This window comes from Vanellus vanellus (assembly GCF_965231255.1).
Source record: "Vanellus vanellus genome assembly, chromosome: 2".
NCBI classification, from domain to species: domain Eukaryota; kingdom Metazoa; phylum Chordata; class Aves; order Charadriiformes; family Charadriidae; genus Vanellus; species Vanellus vanellus.
Window position 1 is genome coordinate 79,268,935 of NC_138906.1, and position 11,045 is coordinate 79,279,979.

At 51.1% G+C, this 11,045-nt stretch overlaps 1 protein-coding gene across 1 annotated transcript in view; it reads right to left on the reverse strand.

Moving 5' to 3' along the window:
• Positions 1–3,140, reverse strand: part of PHLPP1 (PH domain and leucine rich repeat protein phosphatase 1) — a 141,448-nt gene extending 138,308 nt beyond the window's left edge. The window contains exon 1 of the mRNA XM_082479084.1: positions 1,748–3,140. Coding sequence (XP_082335210.1) covers positions 1,748–3,125 — 1,378 coding nt within the window. The 5' untranslated portion in view covers positions 3,126–3,140. The remainder of the gene's footprint in view (positions 1–1,747) is intronic.
• Positions 3,141–11,045: the final 7,905 nt, after the last annotated feature.

Sequence of the window (11,045 nt, forward strand, 5' to 3'; positions counted from 1 at the left end):
TGTGTGTAACACTTGGCTACGTTTTCTCATTGTGTTTTCTTGAGAAAACATCCTATTAGGAAAGGAGGCACATGGTTGTCCCATTTTCAAGTGTCTCTGTGCATCCCCATTTAACAGTGGGACTGGAAATACAGGAAGCAACATCCCTACCAGCATCACCTGCTCACTTTCACCCTCAACAGCGCAACGGAGAAACACACAGACCACCAGCATCATCTGAAAAAAGATATTTTAGCTCTTTTCTAACCCCAACATACCTAACCTATTTCTGATGATACCTTGAATAAATACTACTTCTCCACTTGTTATGCCGGGGTCGTTATACAACTGACCAAGAAATCTGAAGAAAAGCGGAACTGACCCCTCACCACCACTCCCACATTCTCTTCTGAATAAAGCAGAGCACTTATTTCGCATAGTGCTCTCCTTCCCACCTTGCCATTACCGCCTCTGACATTCAGCGGAATTCCCTCAAGAGAAGAATCTCTGTATTTTTCAGAGTTAAGGCACTGAATTCTCACTGTTCAGTGAAGGACCACTCTGCTTAGGCAACCCAGCAAGGGGACGGATGGCATTTGCTACTTTGCTAGCATGACTTTGGATACATTTACCTATTTCACAGGAAAGCTTACTAGGTATTTGAACGCTTACTTGGACATTAAACAATTTCCGCCTCTTGGACAGATGCACAGGACAGTTAAAACGCACGGAGTTCCGAGATCACAGTAAGTATTTTACACAAACCTATTCAACTGACACACAAGGTATTTTTAAACCTCTCTAAAAATGCAGAAGGTTGCATAATTACAACGTGGGAGCTAACTTTTCCACCCAATACTCCCCAGATTCTGTACTGTAAGTTGTAACAGCAAAGCTGCATTAAAAAAGCTTCTGCCTTCTCATTTTAAAGGTTCTGACCACCCTGTTTTCAAAGGCTATCTCCTCTACTTGCATGCTTTCCTCGCTTACTGCCTCAGCCCCTCAGTGAAGTCCTCCTGCTCTAACACACGAGAAAATTGACCGCAAGCACTAACAACACGGAAAGCTAAGTCCAGGATTTTGTTTGCAGGAATGCACCGTTCTCAGCTCAGGAATCTGCGCGCCCTGCACAGTTGCAACCTATTTCAGGGGCAAAACTGCCCCGAAGCTTTCCCCTTCTGAACAAGCCCGCCTTGCCCTCGGCTCCCTTGTCAGGCGGTCTCCGAGCACGCCGGAGCACGCAGCTCAAACCCAACCCCAAGCCAGCTGCCCGGCATCCTGCAAACAAACACTCCAAACCGCCTGCGACCTTCCATCCCCCTGCACTTCTCGTCACTAGGGAAAGCAGTAGATTAAGGCCGATTTAACCCCGAACGCCCAATACCGCTGCTGGAAACGGAAAACAACGGAAAAGCGACCTCCATTACCCACGCCTCGAAGGGAGGGGAGGCTGCCCTGGCACAGCCTCAGCTTTGGGGCAGCCCGGAGCTTCTGAGCGCCGCGAACACCGCCGGCTTCCCCCGGCGGTCGGCTCGGGGCAGCCCCGGCCGCCGCCGCCCCCTCTGGGCAGCCCCGAGTCGACTCCCGAGGGAAGCCGGGGATGTCTTCTGAGGCGGCGGGGAAATAGATACCCGCGGGCCACCTTCCCCCTGTGAGGAGACAGCCCAGGGCCGGCCCCGGCGGAGGGGCAGCGCCCAACCGGCCGCGCCCGCCCACCCTCACGCCGGCGCCCGCCGGACCAACGGTCGCTCCCCCCTTCCCCACTCACCGGCGTAGAAGCGGATGAGGCAGCCGGTCTCCGAGTCCATGCCCTCCTCCTGCACCCGCCACAGGTCCCGGAAGCCCAGCTGGGAGAGGTAGTCGTTCTGGATCTGCAGCGGCTTCTCGTGGGCCTCCAGCCGCCGGCTGGTCTCCCCGTGGAGCTGCACGTACAGGGCGGGCGGCCCCGGCGGCGCGGCCCCCGCCGGTGGCTCCCGCCCGCCCGCCGCGCCCGCCGGCGCCCCCCCTGCCCGCCCGGGGGGCAGCTCCCCTGGGCAGAGGGGGGCCCGGTCCGGCCCCGCACCTGCCTCCACCCCGTCGGGGGGCACCGGCTCCGCCTCCAGCTCCTCCGAGGAGGACGAGCCGCCGCCGCCGCCGCTGCTGTAGGGATCCAGCCGGTCGGAGACGCTCTCGGCACTGGGGCTGAAACTCTCGGTGTCGGAGCCGGCCGGCCCCAGCTCCCCCAGGAGGGAGGGGCAGGAGAGTGGCGGCCCCGCCAGGTACAGCTCGGCCGGCGGCGCCCCGGGGCTGAGGTCGGGGGGCGCCGGGCTCGGCCGGCTGCCGACCAAGTCCCTCTCCTCGGCGCTGCCGCCCAGCGGCAAAAGGCCGGGCCGCGCCGCTTCCCCGCAGTCTCCTCCGGCTAGCCCGCTCCGCGTCCCCCGCCGGTTCCTCGGCCTCTCCTCCGGTTGCGGCCGCTGCCCCTCCGCCGCGGGCTCGGGCGCCGCCTCGGCGGGGGTCGCCGCCGCCGGCTCGGGCGGGGGCTGCGGCGGCGCGCCCGCCTTGCCCAGCACCCGCACCACGCTGCTGCCGCCCCGGTGGCCGAGTTGCTGCAGCCGGGCGGCCACCTCGGCCGCCGTCGTCTCCAGGGTGCAGAGCACCGGGCGCAGGTAGCAGTTCATGTGGCGCTCGTAGACGTGGACGCAGCCCCGCTGCAGGTCCCGCCGCACCCAGTCCCGCTCCGGGGGCTGCAGGGGCTGCAATTGCCGGGGCGGCTTCAGCAGCAGCGCTTTCCTGTCCAGGCTGCGGGTGCCCAGCGAGGCGGCGGGGGCAGCGCCGGCGGCCGTGGAGGCGGCGGCGGAGAGGTTCCTCTTCAGCCTCCCCCGCCGCAGCAGCAGGGAGTTGGCGTTACCGGCCCCGCTGGGGGCCGCCGGAGTCCCACTGGCCGCCAGCGCCGCGGCGGGAGCGAAACCGCCGGCTCCCCCTCGCCTCCGCCGCGGGCCGCCGGCTCCTTTGCCGTCCAGCTGCCCGCCGCCGCCCGACGGTTCCACGCCGCTCTCCGTGCCGGCCGCTGCTTGACTCCTCCTGCCCGGGGAGCTGCTCTCCGGCTCCCCCCGACCGCTGACCGCCGCCGCCGAGGCTTCTCTCGCTCGCTGTTGCGCGGGCTCCATCGCCCGCGGGGCCGGGGATGCCGCCGCCGCCCTGCTGGGAGCGCCGATCGGCGGCCCGCCGCGGCGCGGGGAGGGGGAAGGAGGGCGAGCGGAGCGCGGCGCCGCGTGCCAGGGGGGATTACGTAGCAGCGGGGAGCATTCCGCCGGTGCCCTCGCGCCCGGCTCAGCCCCGCTCCCCAGCTGTCGCGAGCGCCATTAGGCAGGCAGAGAGCGAGTGAGCCCGCCGCCGCACCCCGCGCGCCCGCGCCCGGCGCCTCATGAATATTAAGCAGCCCCCGCCTAGCCGCTGACAGGGGCCGGCGCGCGAGGGAGGCTCGCGAGGGGTGACGCCACCGCTCGCGCGGCGGGGCGGGGCCGGGGCCGGGGCCAGGCCCGGCCGATAAACACAACCTGACGGCGCTTAGGGCTGGGAAGGGGGTGGTGGGGGAGCGCGGGAGCTGCTGGGAAGTGTAGTCTTGAGCCGGCCCGCCGCCGACTACAAGTCCCGGCAGCGCCTGCTCCCCGCCGCTCGGCTTCTCGCCGCGCTGTGGCGGGCCGTTCCGCCGTTGGCCGTGGCGGGGGGGAGGGGGAGGCGGGGCTCCTTTCCCTCCGGCGGGACTCCCGTCGCGGCCTTTCCCGGGCTGTGTCCCAGCAGGCGGGAGGAGGGGGAGCGTGCGCGGGGGGTGTCGCCGCTTTGCCTGTGTGAGGCCCGCCCCGAGGTGCGTTCCCGCCCTGCCCGTGGTCCGTCGGCCCGTTTGCCTTCCCCGCCCGCCCCGCCGCCGGCGCGAGAGCCCGCTGGGCGGCCGCGCGTGAGGGCGGGAGCGCGGAATGTGCTGGAAGTCCGGGAAGTCGGCCGCTCCCCCTCGCTGACCCCCGGGGAGGCGCAGTGTACCGCCGCCCCGTAGGGGCCCGAATCTGTCTTAAAACGGTTCCGGGACTTTGTCCTACGCTCCGTATTCCTTAAGTCTTATGAGAAGATTTTCCAGAAACAGCTGGTGAAGTGAAACGGGGTGGCCCCCAGCGCTGGTAGTGGGACCTGCGGGCGGTCACCCTCGTACTGTGCCTCACGGGGGACATGGGTGGTGCACGGTAATGGTGGTCCAACGGCCACCTGGCAGCACACGCAACACCCTGTCACAGCTTCAGTGACCATCCCTGTTCCACTCTGTCCCGTCTGAGATGTTCTCCCTGGTGGCGGTCTCGGCGTAGAAGCCAAGCACTCAGCCCGGGCAAGCTTCTCTGAGTTGGGAGATGGCCTCTTCAGATCCAAGATGGAGAGAGACATGGAAATGCATGTGAGAAATACATATACACAGGCACCCCCACACACACCAAAAAGAGCTGCTTTGTGAGTAGAGTCACAGAAAGTTTCAGTGCTATCAGTCTTGCTGTATTTCAGGGACCAAAATTACTGAAAATACTGACTGAAGCTTGCTTAGAAGGAGCCATTAAGTAGCAACATTCTTTCCCCCAAAATGTGATTTTAAATGAATTACTGCAAAGGAAAGTTGGAATTGGGTAAATTCAATTCGCGTTGTGCAAGTGTGAGTTTCCATAATTTAAGGACATCATACTGCAGTTTTTATTTGGAGAAATCTCTTATGCTCCTAGGGATGTTTGAGCTGAGTAATGCTGGTTGGATAGGGCTGTAACTGCCTGAGATCTTTCCTTTTTAATACATTTTGTAAAATCACGGTGAAGCATCTTGCCAGATATTCATCAAAAATGCTATAGACTGCAATAAAGTGGGAGTTCTGGGCAATTAACCAGTTACATCAATGTTAGGGGAGATAAATCATCACCGAGAACCCCAAGATAAACTTGGTGAAACATTATTTTTAGTTGGTGGGTTTTTTTAGTGCATACATATAATATATGAACCATAAATAAACCAGAACCATAATAAAACTAAAGTTTACCTTTCCTAATAAAACATTCCTCCACACTTCCACGTTACTATCTTTGTACCCTGTATAAGCAAGTGAAACACATCACAGAAAACAGAGGTATTCCCCAAGGAACTTGCAATGGAAATGCATGACTACCTTTTAAAAGTTTTTGTAACAACGAAGCTGATGTTTTACCTTTATATGGAAACCACCCACTTTCCGAACAGAACAATCTGTAAATTAATTATGATCTGACCATGCAGTTCCCTGGCCCGCATCTGGAGTTGCAATCACCAGCAAGAGCATCTCTGGAATTCCTGCTGCACGAGAGAGCCAGGACCACATCCAGAGCCCAAACTGACAGAAGATGACGGCAGCACTTGGCCGTTAAAGGCTTAAACTGGTGCCCAAAACCTCCTTTGACAGTAGCAGCACACAGCAGAAGTGCAGCACTGAGTATATTGAGCTCTGGTTCTGGCTGCTTTGTACATTCTGGTTTATTTCTACTGCTTTGCACCACCCTCACACCACCTACTTCATGAAGGTTATTCCAGGTCTCCTGATTTAAATGTGTGAGAAAAATACTCTACGTGCAAACACACACACAGAGACACACTCAGAAGAAGGAGACAGCAAGCTCTAGGGACATTATAGTTGTTAACGGTAATACTTGAAATAAAAGAGAGTTTCTAGAAAACAGTTTCCAGACCTTCTCTTCTTTGGAGAACCTCTACATTTCTCAAATTGTTCAAATACCTGAATGTTCATGCACACACATAAAAAATCCAGAACACAGAGGTTCTCTGAAGTTACATAGGAGCACAGAACCGAAGAGAGGTCTCCTGGGATATCCAGTTTTCTCTGTTGTGGCTGGAGATACTGCATCCTACATGTTAGTGAGGTCCCCCTAACAGGGTAGATGAACAAGTTGAACATTTTGAAATGAGCTGAGCTGATTTGTCCTCCGCTGTACCTGGAAGACTGTTCCAGGGCCACCCTTCCCTCACAGTTGGGAACTTCCTTTTAATTTTCGGTCTGAATATTACACGCGGGTAGTCTATACCCATTTGCTCACGTCAGCATTGCATTGCCCTTTGACTCGAATAGCTTTTTTTTTTTTCATAACTCCAGAGTGTTTACACCCCAAGGCACTTATAGGCAGCAATAGTACCCCCTGGGAGACTTTGTATTCTCTCTTTGTTAGACTAAACACACTCTTTTTGTCTCCTTTGGTGAGATAGTCCACATAGTGTAGGAACACAGTTAAGGTCATTTAAATAGCCTTGGGTCAGATCCTCCGTGGGGTGGACTGGTGTAGCTCCAGCTCTGGATTCACGCCGCCGCTTTCTGAGTCTGCACAGAGCAGCCACCATCTGCAATACAGTGCCAAGAAGTGGCCGGGGACTGAGCTGACCTCGCTCTCCTTCTTGCCCGGCTAACTCACCACTGCCAGCGGCCTTACTAATGAAGGGTTTCGTGCAATTAAAAAAAAACAAAGTAGCGGTACTGAAGTCCTGAGGGGGGAAAAACTGTTGGATTTATCACAGCCCTGCGGAATTTGCTGAGGAACAGGAGGCTGCAATGAGGCTCCCACCATCCTGTGAGCCCTGAGTTGCGCCATGGGGAAAAAAGGGACCACAGCGTTGCTCTTCATAGAAGGCAGCGGTTTCTGTAGTGAGCCAGCATCTCCAAGGGTTAGTGGTACCAAGCCTGGTTATTTTTGCTTTATGCAGGGAAGCGTGCTTGAAATCTGTGAGTATACACATATTTAAGTTGAACTTTCAGGCTTATGAGAAAACTACGCTATCCACTGTTTCCCAGTAACTGACAGATACTCTTAAACTCTCCTGGAATTGTGAATTTTGATAGGGATTAACTGCTGTTGTGAGGCATGGGAACGGAGCTTATGAAATTGCTGTTTGTGGGGAGGAAGTGGAAGGGTGAAATACACGTTTCCCTTTCCTGAAGTTTGATTGATGATGGCTGCAATCTGCAGTTTTCCAACCAGAGTCTGGCAACCTTGAAGAAGAGTTTTCTGATTATAGGAGTTGTCAACAAAAAATAAGGGAATAAAAAGTAATTTATTGCAGATTACTATAAATGACTCTATACCAAAACTCTTTATACTGAATGAACAAATTATACACTCCCACAGACAGTGGCAGGAAAATGCCAAACGGTCTTGAAACCAGGAGATGTCTTTTGTGGACGATGTTACATCCAGAGTTATCGGAGCCAAAGGGTCCCCTGAGCAACAGAGCAGACCGAAGCTTAGCTGAAATCCTCGCAGAGGATGGAGGATGATCTTTACTACCTACATCTCTGCTTGCAGCTACTACAGATCCGGCAGGAGACATCAGGCTGCCATACACAACCGTGGAGCTGACTGAGTAACTGCAACGGTGCTTGGAGAAAACTGTTAACTCCTCTTCAGCTGCTTCTGAAATATGGCTCCCCTGATTCCCACAAATTCCTGTGAAGCCCTTGGGGATACACTGTGCTGTTCTTAGATGTTTCCACAAGGGAAGGGACAGATTATGGGCATCAGCTGATGTCTGTGGTTTTCCTTACTCTTTCATTGTGAATATAGAAGAGAGGACCAGGTCCAGCTTCGATTCATATTACTGCCAGTTCTGTTCCGTTCTTTGTTAACACTATACCACTTCACTTCATGTAACCCCGTGGTTTAGCTACAATTAATAGTTTGCTGGGCAATTCAGTGATGCCTTACTGGTACTGTCTAATTTTTCTGAAAATTGCTGCAATGGTATAGTACAAACAGTAGAGTCGTTGTAGACTCTGTTTTATCATGAACTATACTCAAAGAGAATTTTTCAATTATATCAAATATGCAATGATTACCTAGTTTGGTTTTTGTTTTCAAAGATATCATTTCAGAATAGTATGCCCTCATTAAACAGGAATTGCTTAATCTCCAATCCTTGACTACAGAAAACTTGACTGACAAGTCAGTTCTGGATCAAAAGTTGATGAGTGCTGAGAAATACTAGTGTGGGAAAGATTATATTTATACTTTCTCTGCTATAAATCATCATCAGTGGTGCTGTTAAATGTTCATCTGTGTTTTAAGAAGGTATGAATCAGTGATTCCAGTTAACCTGAAGGTGGGAAGGGAGCTTAGAAAGAAGGAATTGAATGTCCTTCAACCCTGCAAAATGTTAGGGAGCTTACTCAGCTCTCTTCTTTAGTAGCCTGTTTTTCTAGTAAGGGAGAATTTCCCTACAGACAAGGAAGCAAGAGACTTACTTCAATGTCAAAATGCTGAAGCAAAAGACAAAACATTTGCCATGTACAAGTAATTCAAAGAGCAGGAGGTGGATGAGCAAAGGGACCATTTCCAATTAAACAATATAATAATATCCTTTTTTGTAAAGAGAAATTGAATGTTATCCTATGGAAGCTGTTCTCAAAGTAATACTTAATTTTATCAGTAGGGATTAATTTCATTTTTTAAAATGCTGGGTATGCACCTGTATCTCTCATCCATATGTGCAGTTGCCACAACTGTAGGAGCAAATTGGATATGCAGATAACAAGGAACTGAAAATTTATGTTGATTGCTGCTCCAGCTCTGAGCTTGAGCACAACAGTGTGTATATGTTCTGTGCTAGTTGTGCTCATCTTGGCGTGTAAGGCCGTCAGAGTAGTAAAGCATTTAAGATGGTGCTTATTCAAGGAAACTCTTAAGTTTAAACGTGTTCTTAGATTGAGCATATGATTAAGAACTATTCTTGAACTGGGAAGTTTCCATTAAACGATGCCTGAAATAGAATTAGGCTGTAAATTATTTTACAGTTGCCCTTATGTTTATATATTCAGGAACACTGGACTCACATTACCCAGAAGGTCATTTGCACCTACAGCCCCCTAAATAATTTTCAGCAAGGGTTGATCTGTATTTCTGATTCCTAAACCATTTCCATACAAGTAACATCGACCCCTACAACATGTTCTTTGGCAATGCACCTCAGAGTCCTTTACAAATGTGGGTAAGTGTAACTATTTCCATATTATGAAGAGATGAGAAGAGAAGCAAGTACCTTCTTGGTTGCACATTAATCCCCTCTCAAGGCGATGGGCAGAACTCAGTTCCATGCGTCCCAGAAGCGGAGCACCAGGCTCTGAAGCTCCCTTCTTGCTGAATGAAAGTCCTGTCCCAGCTTCTTCTGGGCGGTGAGGCTGGAGCTGGTGCAGAATCCCGATGTCAGGTCATTTGACTGACACGCAGCATTACTCGCTGGCAGTACGTGGCCACTTGAATTTCAGTTCCTCCTAGAGCTAAACTGTACTCTTTTCAGCAAGGTAAGGTTTTCCTAAGCCATTGTCAGTGGCGTGATGTGGAGATCCTTCAATTAATTACACAAATGTTTTCAGTTGTGACAGGCGCAGGCTGTGTTACTTTAGCATCGCAGTGGAACAGCTGGGAGGTGCAGCTTCCCTAGCAAATTTTGGAATTTCTTCTCCGGTGCAAACTTACTGTTCCTGTCACATATGAAGAAGGCAATTTACAGAAGTAAATAGCAGCTTCTCCATTGCTGTTCAAGAGCAGCTGACACTGCGTTAACCATACGGCTGAAAGCCCCCTGCAGGGAGACAAATTTGAGAAAAAGAAACGCCAGCTTTGTTACCTGGATTGATTACACGTCTGTGTTAGATAGTCTGGTGTCATATTAAATACTGCAATAAAATTAAAGCAGTATTTTACAGATTTTGTTTTTAATTTGTGTTGCTGCTGCAAAGCCAGACCTTGTAATTGCCAGTAGACTCAGCAACCCCTATACACTAATCCTCTTACTGTGTCTTCGGCTCTTCCATTTTAAGCTACGTGTTTTGTTTGTGGTGGTTGTGGGGTTTTTTTAAAGAAGAAGAGTTTCATTGCCTGTTAGATATTAATGCACTAAAATATTCTCTTCCAGAACTTTATAAATCCTCCCTTGTAATTATTTCCTTTTATCTTTCATGCTCATATGGCGTCTTAAGCCCTTTTTGTTTTAGAGCCCCACAACTCCTCGAGGTACAGTATTCATCACTACTGATAGAGATAGATTAATGTGGATTCATTAAGCTGCAGCCAACACAGTGACTTGAATGCAATGGTTTTACATAATATATAGCTCTAAATAGCATGTCTGGCGTATTTGAAGTGACCCGGGAGATTCAGACATTTTTGCGATCAGCTTTTCATGAGGTTAGTCATCTCCCATTAATTTGCTTGTAAATATGTTAGTGGGCACTGTCTGTTGTTAAAAGGCTGTATATAAAGGCCTTTCATGCAAGACTGAGGATATCTTTCCACCATACAGTAGGTTTGGCAACAAAGTTGGCTTAGAAAGTTCATGCCCTTATTCACTTGTAATTGCCCCTTCTGCACGGTGTGTTGCCCAGTCCACTATGCCAGTGCGACTGGAGCTGCACTGTCAGTCGAGTAACGGAAATGTTCTGCATTAAAATGAATTACGTCTTAAGAATCTCAGGTATCGCTTTAGTACAGTGAGAACCTATCACATAAATGCGTGTTATTTACTTGTGAATGGCATAAGCGCTGAAGTGAGAATAGCATAGTGGAAGCTAAACTCTCAAAATATGTATTACTGATGATTTATCGTAGTACAGAGTGCTATCAACAGCTGCACTTACAGTAATTTACTGGAAGTATAAACAAAGATGCTCATTATGCCCTTTGAAGGAACCTTTTTAACTTTATTTCTTCAACGCCAAAGGTGTATCTTGTTAAGAGTAAACATAGAAATCCGCTAAGAAGCTTAATAAAATAAAGCCTTATATAATTAAAATATTGTCCGGATCAACCTAGAAGTTAATATTAAAATAGCTCACTCTCACATCTGCAGCTCCCCAAGCAGCCCTCTCAGAAGGGCTTTCAGGAGATCAGCAGGGAACATATCTGAGCTGTCTTTGATGAAAAGGACCAGAAGGACCTAAATCTAGGAGAGCAGGGATTTTTTTTTTTTCGTTAGCTACTACAATGACAAAATGCCCATTGACTTCCACGCAGGTGGCTGCGCGTGAGCAT